Source organism: Crocodylus siamensis, chromosome 3 (assembly GCF_052110815.1).
Source record: "Crocodylus siamensis isolate JL-2025a chromosome 3, ASM5211081v1, whole genome shotgun sequence".
NCBI lineage: Eukaryota > Metazoa > Chordata > Crocodylia > Crocodylidae > Crocodylus > Crocodylus siamensis.
This window is the reverse complement of record NC_143397.1, coordinates 224,426,297-224,446,377: the sequence shown is the minus strand read 5'-3', so window position 1 is coordinate 224,446,377 and position 20,081 is coordinate 224,426,297. Positions and strand designations below refer to the sequence as shown.

Below are 20,081 nucleotides of genomic sequence, written 5' to 3'. Positions count from 1 at the left end.
TACCTATCATTTAGAATGGTTTATATTATGAAAAAACTTCGGAAACATTAATCCTTAAAACCTCCATAATTCCCTTATTTTCCAAGGGAAACTGAAACATAAAGGACATGTAATATTTCCAAGGTCAGAGTGTCAGGGACTGGTTTAGATCCTAAGACAACTTTCTGGGTCCCTGCACTGCACTCTTACTTTTCTTTACTGGATACAGTAAATATCTGATCTACATCTTAATTCTCTCCCTCCTGCTGAAGAGCATAGGAGAAAGACAAAGAAAAAGGGGGAAAAAATCCTCCATGTTTTTCCCTTGGGGGAAGAGGTGTTTGCCTTTCCTCTTTTCCTTAGAAGAAGAGAGATTCCACTGCTCACACTCCACAGATCTGAGATTGCTGCTGAAGATAGCAATGCTTCCTGTTATGAGATCTAGAGCACATCTTTGCTGCCTCCCAGTCCATTGTGGCTTTCTCCTGCTGGTTGTGCCTTTGGAAACACCTTCAAAGAGGTACCATAGAATAGGAGATGGGAGGGAGGGTAAGAAGAAAACTAAGAGAGTTTCAGGATGCCTTAACTTTTTAAATACAACTGCAGGGGTTTGGGCAGCACTGATCTTGCAGCCCTAAATACAGCAATATATGCTAAATGTGTGTGTCAAATAGCAATCAAAACTCACTCATGACTTGAAATGGTACAGCATAATTCTGAATGGGCCTTGGTTACTAGGGTGAATACTTATTAGTTTAGACTGGTTAAAGAAATAAGAGGGATTCAATATACCTCCTAAAGTACCCAAAGTTTAAAACAACAATATTAACTAAAAACAATATGAACTTTAGGGCTAAATCTGTATTCAGGGCAAAATCTGGTTACAAAGGCACTATACTGGTTACAAAAGTACTACAATTAAAATTTAATGATAATGATAGCGTGCTGAAATCTATTAAAATGTCAAAATTCAATCAACTTTATGTATATCAAGACAAATTTCCTCCTATGCAACTTTTCGATCTTCCACAAGCAAACACAAGAGTCAATTTTCATTATTCAATATTGGAAAAAATGTATTTACATTATCAGAGATATCATATCTTCCCCTTCACCACAGCTAGGATTTTCAGTAGTAGTATACATATAATCCTTTGTAAATGTTACATTTAAACTGAAGATGCACATGTCAAATCAATTATTTGACTCTGATAAATAGCAGCAAACAAGCAATTACTTCCTCCTCAGAGGAACAGGTAAATAATTATTTTCAATTTTAGTGTTTGTGATTACAAAACATTCACACTTTTTTCTTTTCCTCTTATGTTAAGGACTTGTACAAGATTTATTCTGAACAGTCTGTACCACCATTGGTCCCCCTTGCAACAGTTTCCATTTCGTACTGTTAACCCCAGCTTCAACTAGGTGTTTGACCCCATTGTGACTGAGGAAGTCTGGATCTTATTTCCAAAAATACAAAACAAATGTCAGTGCTTTCATGCTTTTCACCAGCATTTCATCCCATCAAATGACACATAGTATATACAATGGTATACTTGCTGGATGTCCCAAAGTGAGGCAAAGCTGCCTCTTTTTCAAACTCTGGAAAATGTTCTCACTCTGAAACCAAATTCTGCCTGAACCTTTCCTTTAATTCTTAAAAAAAAAGAAAAGAAAGAGTTTGGCTTTTCATTACTAGGGGCCACTGTGCAACATGAGAAGATGGAAGCAGACTAAAATCCTTCAATCACTCCTTTCCTCCTCAATTCGCACCCTCATTACCCCAGTTACTTATCATTATTACCATTTGTATTACTATTTGTAGGAACATGTGCATCTCAAGTAGGGCCAAGGAGGTGATCCTCCCCCTCTACGTGACACTGGTCAGGCCACACCTGGAGTAGTGTTTAGTGGTAAGGGTAATTAACTATTTGAACAATTTACAATGGTTTTGGTGGATTTTCCATCACTGGATATTTTTCAATCAAGACTATAGGTTCTTCTGAAAAGACATGCTCTAATTGCTCTAATACTGTTCAACATCTTCATTAATGATGTGGACATTGGAATCAGGAGTGTACTGGCTAAGTTCGCTGATGACACCAAACTTTGGGGCAAAGCATCCACGCCAGAAGATAGGTGGGTGATCCAGGCTGACCTGGACAAGCTTAGCAAATGGGCAGACAAGAACCTGATGGTGTTTAACACCGAAAAATGCAAGGTTCTCCACCTTGGGAGGAAACACCTGCAGCACCCTTATAGGCTTGGCAGTGCTACGTTGGATAGCACTACAGAAGAAAGAGACTTGGGGGTCATCATTGACCACAAGATGAACATGAGCCTGCAATGCGATGCTGCGGCTAATAAAGTGACCAAAACGCTGGCTTGCATCCATAGATGCTTCTCGAGCAAATCCCGGGACGTCATTCTCCCCTTGTACTCGGCCTTGGTGAGGCCGCAGCTGGAGTACTGCGTCCAGTTTTGGGCTCCACAGTTCAAAAAGGATGTGGAGAAGCTTGAGAGAGTCCAGAGGAGAGCCACGCACATGATCAGAGGTCAGGAAAACAGATCTTACGATGATAGGCTGAGAGACGTGGGACCTTTAGCCTAGAAAAGCACAGGCTCAGGGGTGATCTGATGGTCACCTATAAGTTTATCAGGGGTGACCACCAGGATCTGGGGGAACGTTTGTTCACCAGAGCGCCCCAAGGGATGACTAGGTCGAACGGTCACAAACTCCTGCAAGACCGTTTCAGGCTGGACATAAGGAAGAATTTCTTTACTGTCTCAGCCCCCAAGGTCTGGAACAGTCTGCCAGCGGAGGTGGTTCAAGCACCTACATTGAATACCTTCAAGAGTAAATTGGATGCTCATCTTGCTGGGATCCTATGACCCCAGCTGACTTCCTGCCCTTTGGGCAGGGGGCTGGACTTGATGATCTCCCGAGGTCCCTTCCAGCCCTGATGTCTATGAAATCTATGAAAAGGGAATTAATTCAGTGAAGTCCTAAAGTCATTATATTAAGGAGATCAGTCTAGAGAACCACTCTGTTCCCTTCTGGGTCATCATTTTGTGAAAACACCAAAGGATATGGTAAAGCTGAGTGACCTAAATGATGATGTCTCCCTTCAGGCACATTTTGTTTTACAATGCTTGCTTGAAGGTGAAAAAGCTGTCACACCCTTCTAATATACAACCCACAATGAAAGCAGCAACTATATTATTAACACCCTCAGTCAAGAGCTGTCAACTTTCCATCAAACCATCCAAGAAAAACTGAGTCTGTCCTCACCATCATGGTTGGCTTTCCACACTAGTACAATGTAGGGAAAGCATTCACCCTGTGGTGGTGAGTCTATTACATCTGTACTCCAAGTAGTAAAAAAATCATGCTTTTATGACTTAGTAAGTACTAGGATAAAACCCTGCAGATGGCCCTTGTATGGTGAATTTAGCAGCTCCCAACAACAAATTTGCAGAGAGAGAGAGAGAGGAAACTAAGAGTGCAAAACACACAGAAGGAGCAATCTGTGTTACAGAGCCAGAAACGCAGCAAAAATGAATATTTGACAAAAATGGAGTGGTTAGGATATTGTTCTTCTATAGATAGATCAGGAAATAATGCAGTCATAAACCCTGATCTTCAGGAAGACCTGTAGCTTCAAGGTACCCTTACACACTTGTTCAAACAGAACTTAAGCCTCAACCAAGCAGAGAACAGATCAGGATATTTGTCACTTCTAAGGTTGCCAACCCTCCAGGATTGCCCTGGAGTCTCCAGGATTTAGAGATAAATCTCCAGGGGACTGCTGAGAGTCACCCAGGAGATAAATGATAGGGCATTCATTAAAATAAATATTAAATGTTGAATCCGATTTATACAGTTGTCCAGTGGGTTTTTTAAAATGTAATAGTAATGTGCATTTGCCTTCCTGACGTACAGGCATTAATATTGTTGTGATGTGATGAAACCTCCCAGAATAGATTCAGACAACCCTAGTCTCTTTGGACAATGGACTAGATGGATTTAATTAAGAAAGAAAATCCACACAAACACATACTACAGTTCATAGATACCAATACTTTCAATCCAAGCTTGTACCCTTATTTACCTATTTCTTTTTTTAAAACATACATTTTTACTGAACTTTAAAAAGGAGACAAAATGAGCATTAGGTGCTATACATATATTTAGAATTACTGCACTCAGCAACCAAGAAACCAGCTGCCGCTCCGGTTTAAAAAATCTGGAATTTTCAAATTTCCAGCAGGTGCTCGGTCCTAAGCATGCTGGATTTATGAGGTTATACTGTATTAAATATTATACAGGGTGAGAGGGGAGACAGGAGCCCCCCAAGTGTGGCCCAGACCCCTAACCAAAGTGCCACGGCACTCACCGTAGGAGCTGAGACAGGCGGCAGCAGGGGGGAGACTGGAGCTTAGATGCTGGCATAGGCTTGGTGGTTTCGCAGCTAGCTGTGCCTGTGTGTCGGGGAGAGCTGGGGCTGTGGCCTCTGAGCAGCATGGGCTGCTCAAAAGGCGGTCGGAGAAAGAACTGGGGAGGAGTGGGGGACAGAGAGTCGGAGCGCCAGCTGGGAGACGCCAGCTCAGGAGCCGGAAGGCTCCAGCTCTAGCCCCAGCTTTCTGGCGGAGGATGAGGCAACTGGCCACCAGGAGACCAGTGAGTCAGGAGGCAGGTTCGGGGGTTGGCAGGAGCCAAGGAGCCCCACTAGAGAGCAGCAATCAGGTGGGATGCAGCTTGGGAACTGCAAGGCTCTGACTAGGAGCCCTGGAACTGGGAGTCAGGGCAGTCCCTCAAGTCTGCAATCATCTTTGGACAGCTCTTAAAGGGGGCAGAGCATGAGGAACTACAAGCCCCAAAAAAGGAGAGAAGAGTGACGTCAGAAAGAGGGACCAAGATGATAGGACCCCAGGTCAGCTGGGCTCCAGAGTGGGGATGCTGGAGGAACTGGTAGGGATGGGCACAGGGGAGGTCCTAGTACCTCTGCCCGCTAAAGGGGGAGAAGACAGACAAGCCCCTAGGAGAGGGAGAGAAAGGAGCCCTGAGAGAGAGAGAACGAGAAAGGCAGGCTCAGGAGCTCCACTGGCAAGTGCTGGCATTGTTCTGTTGAATTATGGATGACCTCAGCAGGGGCAAGTTTATTTTCCTTGAAAAGGGGGAAACCAGACCAAAAACCAGGGGTGGCCCCCTTAAGGTTCACGGCCCAGAAGACAAGTCCTGGCAAGGTGGGCAGGGTGGGGAAGATCTGCGGGAAGCAGCATCAACACAAGCTGAAGGCGTGGTAAGGGGGGGTAAAAGGGAGGTTTTGGAGCTCCACGAAGACAACCCCAGGGTTGAGACACCTCCGGGCCCCAACCGGGAACTGCCTCCCCAACTGATAACAACAAAGACGTGGCAGGCGAGAACAAGGGGCAGCGCCGAGACCATCTAGGTGGCACCAGAATAGGGTTTCAGCCTGACATTTCTGGGAGCTAGGGAACCCACGAAGAGTTCCCCAAAGCTTTACAATACCTACCAGCGACATACAGCAAAACAACAAGCCACCTTCTTTTCTTGGAGGTCCAAGGCAGGGAAAGGCAGGTGGTCAACCATTATAAAGCATCATCCATATAATCCAGAAAAATATGATTAAAGATAATTTTTTTCTTCCATGAATCATGTGAGACATTTTGATTTTGATATCTAATTAAAATTGTACTTGCCATACTTTTGTTCTTCATTGAGGGCTTCTGATACTTATTTACCAGAAATATTTTGGGAAGTGGTAGATGGGATAGTATTTATTAATGGACCCCATCAGAATATTATATATGTCTCCGACAAATATACCAAACAAAATATTAAAATAAACAACCCCACCACATATAATACTAATATATAGCTACACAGCACAAAAATCAAGTTGCCTATTTTCCCTACATATCACCTCAAACTACATTTGCTTCTGTAACAGCTCTCCTACCTAGGCCACAAACTAGCAACACACTTAGACACATGTGTGGTCTCAAAGACTTCAGTGGAACTAGTCACAGGTTTAAAATTAAGCACCTGCTTAACTGTTTTGTGGCATTAGGGTCATAAAGAGAAAATGCCCAGCCCTCTAGATATTATAAAGCTAGTTTCATGTCACTTCTATTTTGCATGCCTCTAGCCACTACAATAATACCTGCACCCATGAGAAATTAAAATGGCATTAAATTAATGAACTACAGAACGAGCAGGAAATGGGTAGATCTGGAGAAGTAACAATAATGTTTGGACTGATGGGGAGGATTTACTGAAAGAGCATTTACTTGGTAAATCTAATTTTTCTGGCATACTTTAATATTGGTTTGATTTAAAACTGACATGTTGTAAATATTAGTTTAGGTTACTAATGAGAAACCTTAATTGGATTCCACCCTGAGTGCAATATATATAAACTGAATGAAGAATGGAAATATTCAGTGGGATTTCTGTTCCAGTGGGCTAGCTACTATCGTTTATTACACACAGTATTCAGTTAACTCTACTGTTTTCTTCTGCTGCCAGTTCAAGTTCTTTTATAATTCTCCGATTCAGGGGCTGAAGTAAAGACATAATTTGATTTTGGCAAGAAAATCATCAATTTCTCCTTTCTAAGAGAGAAATATAGCTATACTGCACATCAGTGTTATTTCCTTTCTGTCCCTTAGACATTTTCCAGTGATCTTGGGTGGACATTCTGTGAAAAACTGAACTGATTGTCACTAAATCACAAGGCATACATGTGAATGACATGTTCAGATTAATTCTTCCCAAACAGCAGGGTCTTTTGCTGCTTCTGATTGCTTTGGCTTGCCTTCACTTTTAGCACTGGGTTTGTACTGACAGAACTGGCAGAGAGGTTTATTATTTATACTTTCAGAGTTATGTAATCCTGGGTACTATTCAGGACCCATCTGAAGACTATCCCCATCAAATTAAAGAACGAATTTTCGAAGGAGTCTCACACCTTCCTCTTTTTATGCGTACACAAGCCTCTGTTCCAGTTCTCTGTACAAATGGTCTTCCCACATGTGTATTCTGTTACTTGTATACATAAAGACTGAAAAGTGGTTATGCAAAGCTAAGACACAAAGGCCATGTCCAGACAAGCACGGCCGTGCAGTATGTACCATACACCACTCATTCAGGTGTTCTCCACTGACGTTTTTTGACCCTGGGTTAAAAAAAAAACCTGTGCAAAAAAAAAGCAGGGCAGCACATGTAGGGGCACCACACATTGCACAAAAAAGGAGTCTGGCTGGACGGAGCCATGCTCCAGCTGCCAACCAGGCTCCAAGCAGCAGTATTTCCACAGCTGCAGCTCCCCAAGGCCTCCAGTTAAGGCTGCTGGGGCCAGCACAGTTGCTGGCCCCAACCTCCCCTAACCCACCCAGGGTAACCTGCTGTGCACCAGAGGGTACATGGCACAGGCGACACGTAGCAGTGGCTCAAGGTGTGCTGCTGCTTCTTGTCCCTGGGGAAACAAACATCCACATTCATGTAGACATGGCCACAAGGGGCTACTTTCTAAAGACCAGGCATTAAGTGCCTTCCCAAGGGCTCACTCTGTCCCTTCATCAAACACCTTGGAACCCCTCATCCTTTCTTTCTTTTCCGCTTTACTCTCCTGTTCATTACTGAGAAGGAGGTCTTCTGTACAGTAGGTTTCCAGCAGACAGTATGGAGCAACAAAATTCAAAAGGGTGTGAAACCAGTAATGTCACAGAACATGTCATGTAAATAGGTAGGTTCTAGAACACACCTATGCTCCACGGACATGATCCATTGGTCACGGTGGCCGTGTGTAGATGAAATAAGAGGTGCGTGTGAACGACACTTTCAAGTGGGCTAAATGCTTTTGAACTGCTTTAATAGTGTAGGTGTTTGCACACCTCGGCGGCATATTGTGCATTAATTCCAGCCACTGTAGGAAATTTGGTGGCGTAATGCACCTTAAATAACTTGAGGCCCAGTGCTACCCCTACAGCTGGTCAGGCTGTTTGCTGGGGGCGGGGTTTGTCCTTCAATTGAGCCTGCCTGCACAGGCTCTTGCCAGGACGCCCAGTTCTTGAGGTGTGTGGGGCCCAGTGCTTCCCTCCATAGTGACGGAGCGCCCCCTGGGACCGCCAGGGCTAGGCGCTAGCAGGCAGGTGCTGCCTGGGGGGCTGCCATCACTGCAGAAGGAAGCACCAGGCCCTGCACAGCTCAGCCCACCAACAGCTTATCCCCAACCCCACCACAGGCAGGTAAACTCTATGGATTGGGCCCCCTAATCCTTGTTTACATTCAACGGGGTTTTTAAAAACCCATAATTTCAATTTAGGGAGAACTAAACTGAACGAAACCCCTGTCACACATACAAGCACCCTCACAGGCCAGAGTAACTATTATGACATATTCCTTGTACATACCAGTTTGTATATATTGCCAATATATTAAGAAAACTAACAAACACGTGAAGTGTAAAAGTACACAGAGGAATACTGACATGCTCTTCTTTTTTTTTTTTTTGCATTTCCAAAGCTGGTCATTCCATTCTTGGGCTTTCAAGCTAAGATTGCTTCTTGTAAATTATACTTAAAAGAATAAAGATTTAATAAGATGAGATTTTTGTTTGCAAACTTAAAGTTCCTTACTCATTTATGTTAAACTTTTAACTTCATGTTTACCTGGTAAATGAAACAGCAGATGATTGCAGCTGTGGTCATAACCAATACTGCTCTCTGTTGTTATGGCAACTAGTGTTCAAACAGCTCTGATTTTTTTTCCTTTCAGTCTCTCCCATTGTAAAGCAACATGGAATGGCAGGCCAATTTTCAGAAACTTCCATAATAAATTCTGCCAGTGCCCTGAACCCTTCTATTGTATTTTCAGTATGCTTATTCTAGCCCAGCCGAATTGCCAAGGTGAGTTCTGACTATACAGTTTACCACTGTTGTCAGAAATCACAGGTTAGTAGAACAACTACATAATTCTCCATCTGGCATTTAACTCAAAAGACTAGACTAAAACAAAAATAATTGTTCATAAACACACACATCTACAGTAGTGGCAATTACTATATACCAAATAAAATGTGAGCCAGTCAACTTGCTGGATAGCTAACCTCAATTTACTTCATTTTTGGTGCTGTTAAATTTCCTTATTATTCCGACAGAATCCCCTAATAAGTTCACGTACAGCCCCATTTTGCTCTCATCTAAACCAATGGACAATTAGCCAATGCCTTCAAGCAGAGAAGGATCTGGTTTATAATACAGACTTCTTTCCCCCTGCTAAGTCTATTTTTTGTGGCTGCCTGCTAACACCAGGTACCTTTGTCGTGAAAATGTTTTTCTCTACTGAATGTCAGGCTGATTTGCACAAAAGATACTATGGATAATGTTCTTCAATGTGCTAAGGCTGTAAAATATTTAAAAACTGATACAGGAAGGTGTTCTGCTTTTAAAGCTTTATCAACAAAATTATACAAGTTATTTAAACAAAATACTGTATGAATAAAGTAGTGCTCAATTGGTTGAGATTTTGTATGACTATGTTTTAAGCCAATCAATGTGCAGCTTTGCAGCTCTAATACAAAAGTACTCCTCAACCATTATGATAGCACCCTCCAACTATAAGTAGAGTCCCACTGTGCTAGTTGCTGTCAAAATGCATAGTAAGAGGCAGTCCTTGCCCAGAGGATTTTCCAGTCAGAGAGACAGAACATGATTACATGGTCTCCTTGAGAGAGGGAAGCATGTTAACAAACCACAGCCCAAGGCTGCACATGCTCTTTCAAATTATCTTCCTGTGTTTGTTTTCCTGGTAGAAAAACTTACACGGAGGTGCTTGAACAGAGGCTCTTGAAGAGCAGAGAGCTTGCAATGCTGATACTGTGCAGCCAAGAGGGCCTTCTGCACACAAGTGCTCTGAAGACTTTCTCAGTCTGCCTGGAAACACATGGCAAACGTGCACAGGACAGTCCTGATTGGATCACCCAAACTGCTCAGGGTCAACCTATGTCTCCCTGCAGCACAATGTGGGGATTATCAAGGGAGCAGATTCAGCTACCTGCTGGGCTGAAGCAGTACAGTGCATCAAGCAATACCTATCCCCTGGGGCAGGGGGCAGAAACTAAGTACCTTGGGATGCTGGAGGATTATGTTGTGGCTTTTCTCAGAAGAGAATGTGTACAGACATGTTCTTTCCCAAGAGACACCCTCCTTTAATCCTGGTTGTTCCCCAGTTATTCTTCTCCCAGAGTGGCTGTTTTTGCTCTCAGAAAAAAATTTTGAACACCTGTACACTCATGTTTTCTACTGAGAAAGCAGCAACACTCCCAGGACAAACCTAATGTTTGTATGTGGCCCGAGGCCTGAAAAGTAGAAAGTGAAATGACCTGAACATCTTGAGTCTAATTTTGGTTGTTATGTGGTTAATAGAACTCTAAAAACATTTCCAAAACACAGATTTTGATAGCAATTTTGATAGCAATTTTGATACCAAGGGGACACTTGCCTGCCTGTACTCGTCCTCCTGCTTAATGCAAATAATGATGATGTCATAGGGATAATAAAGACCTGGTGGGACTCCACCCATGACTGGACCATGGGTATAGATGGCTATACCCTGTACAGGAGGGATCGTGTAGATAAAAGGGGCGGGGGTGTAGCTGTCTATGCTAAGGAAAGCTACGCGTCCCTGCAAGCTGATATTGGTGACCAGGGTGGACAACTGGAGACCCTCTGGGTTAAAATCTGTGGACATGGCACAGGAGACACAACGGTGGGAGTCTACTACAGACCTCCCACCCAAAGTCAAGAGCTTGACCAGGAGTTCACCCGGGAACCGGCTGAGGCCGCATGCTCCAGGACCATGGTGTCATGAGTGACTTCAATTACCTGGACATCTTGTGGGAAGATCACTCAGCAAAATCTGAGCAGTCGCAAAGCTTCCTCTCGTGCGTGGATGACCTCTACCTGACTCGAGAAGTCTACGGGCCAATGAGAGATAAAGCACTGCTCGACCTGTTACTGGCTATATAATGACCTAACTGGCGACCTAGTGATCGATGGGGAGCTGGGTGACAGCAACCACGAGCTGATCACCTTCACCATCTGCCGTAAAGCTGGCAAGTCAGTCAGCAAAATGGAAGTCCTTGACTTCAGGAAAGCGGACTTGACAAGCTCAGGAGGCTTGCTAGTGAGGCCCTAAGGGACCACGAGCCCAGGGAGTGGGGAGTTCAAGAAGAGTGGTTGCTCCTCAAGGGAGTGATCCTCAATGCACAAGCTAAGTCTATTCCATCTCGGAGGAAAGGCAGCAAGAGCGCACAGCAGCCCCCCGGCTCTCCAAGGATCTAGCAGACCTCCTGAGGCTAAAAAGAAATGCCTGCAAAGGATGGAGAATGGGATTCACCTCCAAGGAGGATTATTCTGCACTGGTCCAGTCCTGCAGGGAGCAAACCAGGAAATCCAAGACTGCAACTGAACTCCAACTAGCTTTGAGCATCAAGGACAATAAAAAGTCCTTTTTCAGATATGTGGGGAGCCAGAGGAAAAGCAAGGGCAACATTGGACCCCTGCTGAACCAGATGGGGCAAGTGACAGCTGGGGCAACTGACAACACCCAGGAAAAAGCCAACCTATTAAATGGGTACTTTGCATTGGTCTTTCATCTGTCCCATGGGAGGCCCATGCCTGCTATGGGACAGGGAGGTCCGGGTGAGGGAGGTCCCCTGCTCTCCATTAATGCTGACCTCGTGAAGGAACACCTTGAGAGGCTGGATTCAAGGTGGACCTTCAAGTCAACTGGCCCTGACAATCTACACCCCAGGGTACTCAAGGAGCTGGCGAGCATCGTAGCCCAGCCTCTGGCACGGATCTTTGAAAACTCCTGGTGCTCTGGTGTAGTGCCCGATGACTGGAAGAAAGCCAATGCGGTGCCTATCTTCAAGAAAGGGAGGAAAGTGGATCTGGCTAACTACAGGCCCATTAGCCTGACTTCTATCCTGGGGAAGATCTTAGAAAAGCTTATTAAGGAGGCCATCCTTGATGGACTGGCCCAGGCTAACATCCTAAGGGATAGCCAGCATGGGTTTGTTGCGGGTAGGTCTTGTTTGACCAATCTCATTTCCTTCTATGACCAGGTGACCTATCACCTGGACAAGGGAGAAGAGATTGATGTCATATATCTTGTCTTCAAAAGAGCCTTCAATCTGGTATCCCATGATCACCTCTTGGTGAAACTGGCCCATTGTGGCCTTGGGTCCACCATGATCCGCTGGCTGGGAAATTGGCTCCATGGCCGGACCCAGAGGGTAGTAATTGATGGAAGTCACTCATCATGGTGTCCTGTGACCAGTGGGGTCCCCCAGGGCTCTGTCCTTAGACCCATATTGTTCAACATCTTCATTAATGATGTGGACATCAGAGTCAGGAGCAGACTGGTCAAGGTCGCCTATGGCACCAAACTTTGGGGCAAAGCATCCACACCACAAGACAGGTGGGTGATCCAGGCTGACCTGGACAGGCTCAGCAAGTGGGCAGACGAGAACCTGATGGTGTTCAACACGGAAAAATGCAAGGTTCTTCACCTTGGGAAGAAAAACCTGCAGCATCCTTATAGACTTGGCAGTGCTACGCTGGCTAGCACTATGGAAGAAAGCGACTTGGGGGTCATCATCGACCACAAGATGAACATGAGCCTGCAGTGCAATGCTGCGGCAAGTAAAGCAACCAGAACACTGGCTTGCATCCATACATGCTTCTCAAGCAAATCCCAGGACGTCAGTCTCCCCTTGTACTTGGCCATGGTGAGGCCACAGCTAAAGTACTGCATCCAGTTTTGGGCTCCACAATTCAAAAAGGATGTGGAGAAGCTTGAGAGAGTCCACAGAAGAGCCAAGCACATGATCAGAGGTCAGGAAAACAGACCTTATGATGACAGGCTGAGAGCCATGGGGCTCTTTAGCCTGGAAAAGTGTAGGCTCAGGGGTGATCTGATGGCCACCTATAAGTTTATCAGGGGTGACCACCAATATCTGGGGGAATGTTTGTTTACCAGACCGCCCCAAGGGATAACAAGGTTGAACGGTCATAAACTACTACAAGACCGTTTCAGGCTCAACGTAAGGAAGAATTTCTTTACTGTCCAAGCCCCCAAGGTCTGGAACAGCCTGCCAGCGGAGGTGGTTCAAGCACCTACATTGAACACCTTCAGGAACAAATTGGATGCTTCTCTTGCTGGGATCCTATGACCCCAGCTGACTTCCTGCCCTTTGGGCAGGTGGCTGAACTCGATGATCTTCCGAGGTCCCTTCCAGCCCTAATGTCTATGAAATCTATGAAATTTGGGAATGTTGTAGTTTAAATTTATCAAGTTTAAATTTACTCAGGATAACAAACCTATGTCATTACAATCTGAGATGTATCACATTTTTGTTGGATGGTTATTCAAAACTTTTTGGCTTTGCAGTGTATTTAATGATTAGCCCACTGATGCCTTTACAAGTTGAGTACCGAGGGTTTGGAACAGGCTCATCCCAGAGGTGGTACAGTCACCCACCCTGGCAATCTTCAAAAAGCGTCTTGATGCCCACCTTGCTGGGGTCAGCTGATCCCAACAGTTTTTCTTGCCCAAATGCAGGGGGGCTGGACCTGATGATTTGTAAGGTCCCTTCCAGCCCCTAACAACTATGAAACTATTAAATTCCTGCAATCCCTTACTTCAGTAATTCTCAACCAGGGTGCTGCAGCCTGATTCACAAGATAAATCCAGAAATTTCAAATAAGAATCTATACTGTCAAATCCACTCTGACTTGTGGCCTTTCTGAATTCTTTGTAATAAAATAACAACTCTATTTTTCCCACAGTCAAAAAAGAGTGAAAGCTAAGATGTTCTGAGGAGTACCTTGAGTCTAATGACAGGTGCCTTGATTCTAACACGCCTGAGACACACTGCCTTACTTGTCTGGGGAACCATTACTCATATTAACATTAAATTACTTTGTTGATTTCAGTGTAAGGAGAAAGTTGAATTATGTAAGGAGCTGCAGAATCAAGCACTATGTGCCCCCAAGGAAATGTGTACTATTAGTACACCCAACTATTCCCCAGGCCTTAGAAAAGGTGTGAGAAATGAGGATTTTGTGAAAAGTTCTTAGTTTACAATGAAATGGATGCACTTACGAAAGACTGTTCTGCTGTATCATCTTATTGAGAGTCTGCTTCTTTTCTCTCCCTTGGGAAAGCACTCACTCTAAGTACAGTATACAGGTTTGTCTTTTAAAAGGTTTCTTTCAATCTCACCACCTGCAAAGCCTCACAATGTTCCCTGTTATTTTTATCTCTTTCTCTCTCCCTCTTCAACATGCTGGGCTATTTGGCATTGGCAAAAGCTCAGTTGTGGACTTCAAAAGTTGCTATTGAGTATATTTCCTTCTTATATGACTTGTCCTGATCCCAGTGAGAGAAGGATCTGTTCTCTTATGGTTGGCATTATTTTATGTGCTTCCTTGGTATTGTGCAAGTATATAAAATGACATGGTTCCTGTTCCTGAAGCTTGCCTTCTACAAGGAGGTGGTGGATGTGCTCACAGTCATGTTTTCTTGCTTTGACCTCTTCATTAAGCTTGGTGAAGGGGAAAGACCTGGTTCAACTGAAAGGACTAGGGGTCCACTTGTCTTGGTCCTCAACAAGCGCGTATTTCTCACCTATCTCTTGCTGATCTTGCTATTCTCTCCCCTTTCTGTCAGTACTGCCTTTCAGCCCCCTCCCATCCCCCTTTTTGCTCAGCACTTTTGCCAAGTCTACCAAGTCCATCAGAGTTGATGTCTTGTCTACTCTGTGCCTTTTCCCTTTCCTTCTCTGATATGACTGTTGATTCTCTATGTCTCGGTTTTCTGCACTTTCAGTGCCTTTTACCCTCTCTTTTATTGCAAGGTCCATCATTCAGCCCCCAGCTCTGATTAATCCTCAAGACCCACTCCTCTGACTTTGCACAGCAGAGCCTCTCTAGCAAAATCCAATGATCAGGCTGACTTCCTCCAATACAAATCTTCCCTTAATTGTGTACTGTTTCTAACCAGACAACTCTATTTCTCCACTGTAATTGGATCCCATGCTAACAATCCCAGCCAGTTTTTTGTCACTTTTGACCAACTCCTAAGCACTCCTTTCCTCCACCCTCTCATCCTCTCTCCACACAGGATTTCACCAATTTCTTTGTTGAGAAAATTGACAACATTTTATTTCCTCCCCACCCAGCTTGCCTTCCTTTCCCTCTTGGCCTCCTACAAGTCTGTCCTCCTGCTCCCCTGTCCCAAACACAAAAGTTTTTCATCTGGTATCCTCTTCTAACCCCTCCACTTGTTCCATTGACTACATCCCATCATCTCCCTCATGCCACTGTCATCCCACCCTTACCATTCTACTTGACCTCTCACTTCCCTCTGGCTGTTTCACTCTCAAGTATCTCAAATGAGCACTTGATCCTATTTTCCTCTCCAAATACCTATCCTTCTCCTTTCATCTTTAAGTGCACTGAATGCACTATTTACAATTCCTGTTTGGAGTACCTCTGCTTATGTTAGATTGTGGATTCTTTCCCTTCCCTGGAATTAAAGCTACTGGCACCAAAGTCTATGACCTCTTACCAGATTTCAAAGCCAATACTCTGTCCTAAAACTCCTTGACACGCCAGCTAGGGGTATGTGAAGCCGGCCCTATTTGATTTGAATTCAGCCTGAATCGGGGACAGTGATTGGATTCATTGATTCAGATCACTGTCCCTGATTCGATTCAGACAAATCTGAATCTGAAGATTCAATGCTGATTCGGAGAATCAGTGATTCGGACATAGACACAGCTTTAAATGTTTTTTCTACATACCCCAAGGTACCAGGCATGGCTCATAAATGCTGTGATGCTGGGGCAGATGGAGCGTCCCACAGGAGTATGGGGGGGGCCCCCCCACGTGCTTGGTGGTGAACCTGGAAGTGGACCGGAAGTACTTCCAGTCCACTTCTGGGTCCACCAGGGAGCGCACTAGGAGTCCCCCCCCCCCGCAATCCCCTGGCTCGGGGATCAGCTATGGGGGGACCCTGGGTGCCCCCCCAGACCCAGGAGGCACCAGTTGCTGATCTGGGGGAGCACAGGAGGGCCCCCCCATCTGCTGCCGAGTGAGCTGGGAACACCCCATCTGCCCCAGCATTGCATCATTCATGAGCCACCTGTTACCTAGATGTATGTAGAACAAACATTTAAGCTGTGTCTACGTCCAAATCACCGAATATTTCCAAACCTCTCCAAATTGATTCGGAGGGTTCCGATTCAATTTGCAGAGACTAAAGAGTCCCCTGTTTCAATTTGGATTTGGAGATTCAGCCACCAAACCAGGCTGAATCTCTGCTGAATCGAATCAGGGACTGAAGCTTCGCACAGCCCTAATGCCACCCTTTCTTGACTCCCATCAATCATATTTTTTTTCTTGAAATATGGTCTTCACCTGGCTTCCATGTCTCTATCCTCTCTGGATTATCTCCTCAGCACAATCATAGAATCATAGAAAATTAGGACTATTTTTTATTACGCTATAAAGAGAAGCAACAACCTCTACAGTCCATACCAATTTGACCATGGGATAAAATTCCTTTCTGACCCCAAATATGACCATCACTCAATCACTGTCTTTTACAGAGACTTTTCCTCTTCCCCCTAACTTTCTGTGAAGATCCCAAATGTCTTAATTCTCGGTCCCCTTCTCTTCCTCTATGAGGGCCTTCTTATGTGGTAATTTTAAATGACTTGTGGAACTCTTAAACCATGGACTGGCTGCACTTAACATCTTTAACTGACTTAAAGCCCTTGTTATTTGTCTTAAAGTTATGCCATTCAAAGGCAGGATCATCTCTAATCCATATAACCGTGCTCCTGTTCCATTAAGGTGTGGCCACTCCTCATAGCTATTCTGCCCAAGTTAAAGTCTTCCAGTATCCCAGGATACAGTGGCTTCTCCTGAATCACGGCAAGCAGGGCACCTCTGCCCCACTGCTCACGGCAGGCAAAGCAAGCGCCGCAGCACTGAAGTCCCCACCAGCTGCAGTGCTTCCCACTGCTGCACGGACAGACTCACTGCTCCTACCAAGCAGAGCAAGTGCTGTGGCCCTGGAGCACCCAGTGGCTACCATGCCTCCTGCTACCAGCCAGATCAGCTTGACCTGGCAGGAGCAGCAAGCTGGTCTATGTGGCTGCAGGAGGCACCGCAGCTGCTAGGCACTCCAAAACTGTGGAGCTCACTCTAGCTGGCAGGAGCAGGGCAAGGCACATTTGCTCTGTCCAGTGGGAGCAGTGGGTCAGTCCTGCCCCTACCACCTAGTCCTGCCCCTGTTCAGTGGCAAGTCACAGTTGTGCAGAGGTTTTTCATCTTTAAGGTGTGACTGCTCCATTAAGCCAATCAACACTAAACCAATTAACATTCATACAGTTTACAGCATAAAGTGTAACGTGGCCCTAATAATCTCATCTGCAAACACAAACTCTTCCACTACCTAGTTCTATGCTGGTGGGGACAGGAGTCTGTAAGCTCTCTGGGGCAAGTCTTTTTGTTCTGTGTTTGTACTGTGCCCAGTACAGCAGGGACCAAGATTAGGGCTCCTAGATCCTCATACAAATAATAAAACAATAATTATATTTGCTGCTGTAGTTCTGCTTGACCTGTGGCAGGTTAGGGTGTTAGGTCTGTGTTGTGTCAGGGTTGATGTAGAATTTGGATGATGATTTGTATGGGGTGGTTTGGATAAGGATGGTCCAGCCTCAGGCCATGTGTTGGATTAGATGACCTCTGGAGGTCCCTTCCAGCCTGACTTCATAAAAATCATAGAGAAGTAGAGCTGGAAGGGACCTCCAGAGGTCATCTAATCCAACCCCTTGCGTGGGAATGTTCCCCCCAGGAACATTCCCATGCAAACCACCCCACATAGCAAAATCCAAACTCTACGTAAGACCACCATCAACCCTGACTCACCACAGACCTGACACCCTAACCCACCACAGGCAAAGCCAGGGAACCAACAGCCGCAGATGGCCAACTTCTATGAATGTGATCAGTATTTGCTCAAGTGATCTGTGTCAAGGGTCACACCCCAGTACAGAGGAAGGCAAAACCCCCCACGTCCAAACCAACTGACCCTGCAGTAACATCCCTTCCTGACCCCCAAATATGGTGATCGGTCTGACCCTGAGCAGAGGGCAAGGACCTCTAGCCACGAGCCTGTCTCCGATTCCACGGACTGGGCGAGCTGTTGAAACGCACCTGCCAGACCCGGGCCCCTCTGGCACCCTCTGTCCCCTGCCCACCGCTTCTCTGTCACACCAGCTGCCCAAAAGCAGCACATCCCGCCGGCAGCCCGCCAGCCTCATTTCACCCACGGAGCCGGTCCTCTCCTCCGTGCGGACCCGAGCGAGCAAGGCCACAGCGGTGCCTCGCGGAGACCTCCTGCAGCGGCCTCAGAGCCCCGGCGCCCCGCGCGCGGGGAGATGCCGGCCCGGCTGCCCTGCCCGGGCGCGGCGGAGCCCCGACCCGCTCCTGCGGCAGCGCCCGGCGGGCTCGTGGCGCTGCCCCCCGCGCAGCCGGGCCCGGGCAGCGGGCTTGCGGCGCGGCCGCAGGTGCCGCCGCGCCGGCTGCAAGGGCGAGAGGACCCACGCGGGGCCCCCGGTCCCCCGCACTCACCCGCACCGGCCTCGGCGGCGCCGCCCTCCTGCGCCGGCCCGTCCGAGTCGGTGTTGGTCAGCCAGGTGGACTCGGTCTCCCGCGTCCAGCTCTCGTAGTAGCGCGGCTCGATGGCATCGGCGCGGCTCCCGCCGCAGCCCATGGTCTCGGCGCCGCCTCAGCGCCGGCGCCCGGCCACCGCCGCTCGCCCCATGCCGGCCGCGCCCCGCGCCGCCTCCGCGCCCCTTTATTCTCTCTCCTCCTCCGCCCGCTGCTCTCACGCCGCCTGTCTCCTCCCCCCGGGGCTTCCCGCCTCGCTGCCTCCTACCGCGCCCGCAGCGCACGGGGAAGGAGGCGGGAAGCGCCGAGGAGGCCAGCCGCTCCCCGGCCGCCGGCGCCCCGCAGCCCGCCCCCGCCCTTGCCCCCTCGCGGCGGCTGCCTCGCGGCTTTAGCCACCCGTGCTGGGCCCGCTGCGACGAGGCAGCCTGTGGGCACCGGCGCCCAGACACAAGCGCTTCGGCTGCACAAGCCGGCGGGCTGCTGCTTGCTGCCGCCTCCGCTCCTCCCTCCACAAGCCACACGCACCACGCCCAGGTTGCTACCGCTCCCCCGGCAGCCCGGCGGGTACCACAGCTGCCCTGTGCCCCCCCACACAGGGGACTCCGTTGGGGTTTGACGCCTGTGTCGTGGGAGTTCCTGGAGGTCAGGGCCCATCCGTGAGCCCTGGTAGAGACGGTCCTCCAATGGAGGGCGTGCCTCCCAGTCCTTAGGGGCTGGAATCGGGAATTAGACCCCATACTACTAAGCACCCACATATGCCTAGCAAAGATATCTCTGTTCTAAAAAATCTCTCTCTCCTATAATTATTTTTTAACAGACAGCAGTAAGTGTTGCCCCTAGGATTCCTTTTCCCAGGGACCCCCAAGGATTGACAGCCCCACTTTTGATTTGGTATCAAGTGAACTTTAATAGTAATCCCTAGGCTTTATTTCAAGTTTCCTCCTTGTAATACGACTTGGCAAGACCCAGCAGCCTTCGGCGGTACCAGGCGCAGACCCTCCTCCGCTGGGGGTGTGGGAGGTTAGTTTCTCACTTCCTTCTCCTTCAAACAAGAATTCCAAGGTCACTCCTGTCTCCCCAGCATGGCAACACAAAACACACGTGTTCCTTGGTTTGTCCACTACTTTTGTAACTTCCTCACCCCAAATTGTCCAATCCTCAAGTTTCTTACCTCATTTTTTATATAAGGTACTCCAATCCTATTCTGGTTTTGGTTTCCTTTCCTTTTAGGGAAACTGCTGTACCTGGTTAGCCCCCTGTACCAATCACAGTACTCACTTTTCCCAGTGCCTTATAAGGCACTCTGTACAATGGAATTGTTTAGT

The 20,081-nt window shown here is 46.9% G+C and overlaps 1 protein-coding gene across 1 annotated transcript in view; it reads right to left on the bottom strand.

The window, feature by feature from the left end:
* The window catches only part of BAALC (BAALC binder of MAP3K1 and KLF4), a 60,598-nt gene extending 41,541 nt beyond the window's left edge, over nt 1–19,057 (bottom strand). The window contains exon 1 of the mRNA XM_090040471.1: nt 18,718–19,057. Coding sequence (XP_089896597.1) covers nt 18,718–18,859 — 142 coding nt within the window. The 5' untranslated portion in view covers nt 18,860–19,057. The remainder of the gene's footprint in view (nt 1–18,717) is intronic.
* Nucleotides 19,058–20,081: the final 1,024 nt, after the last annotated feature.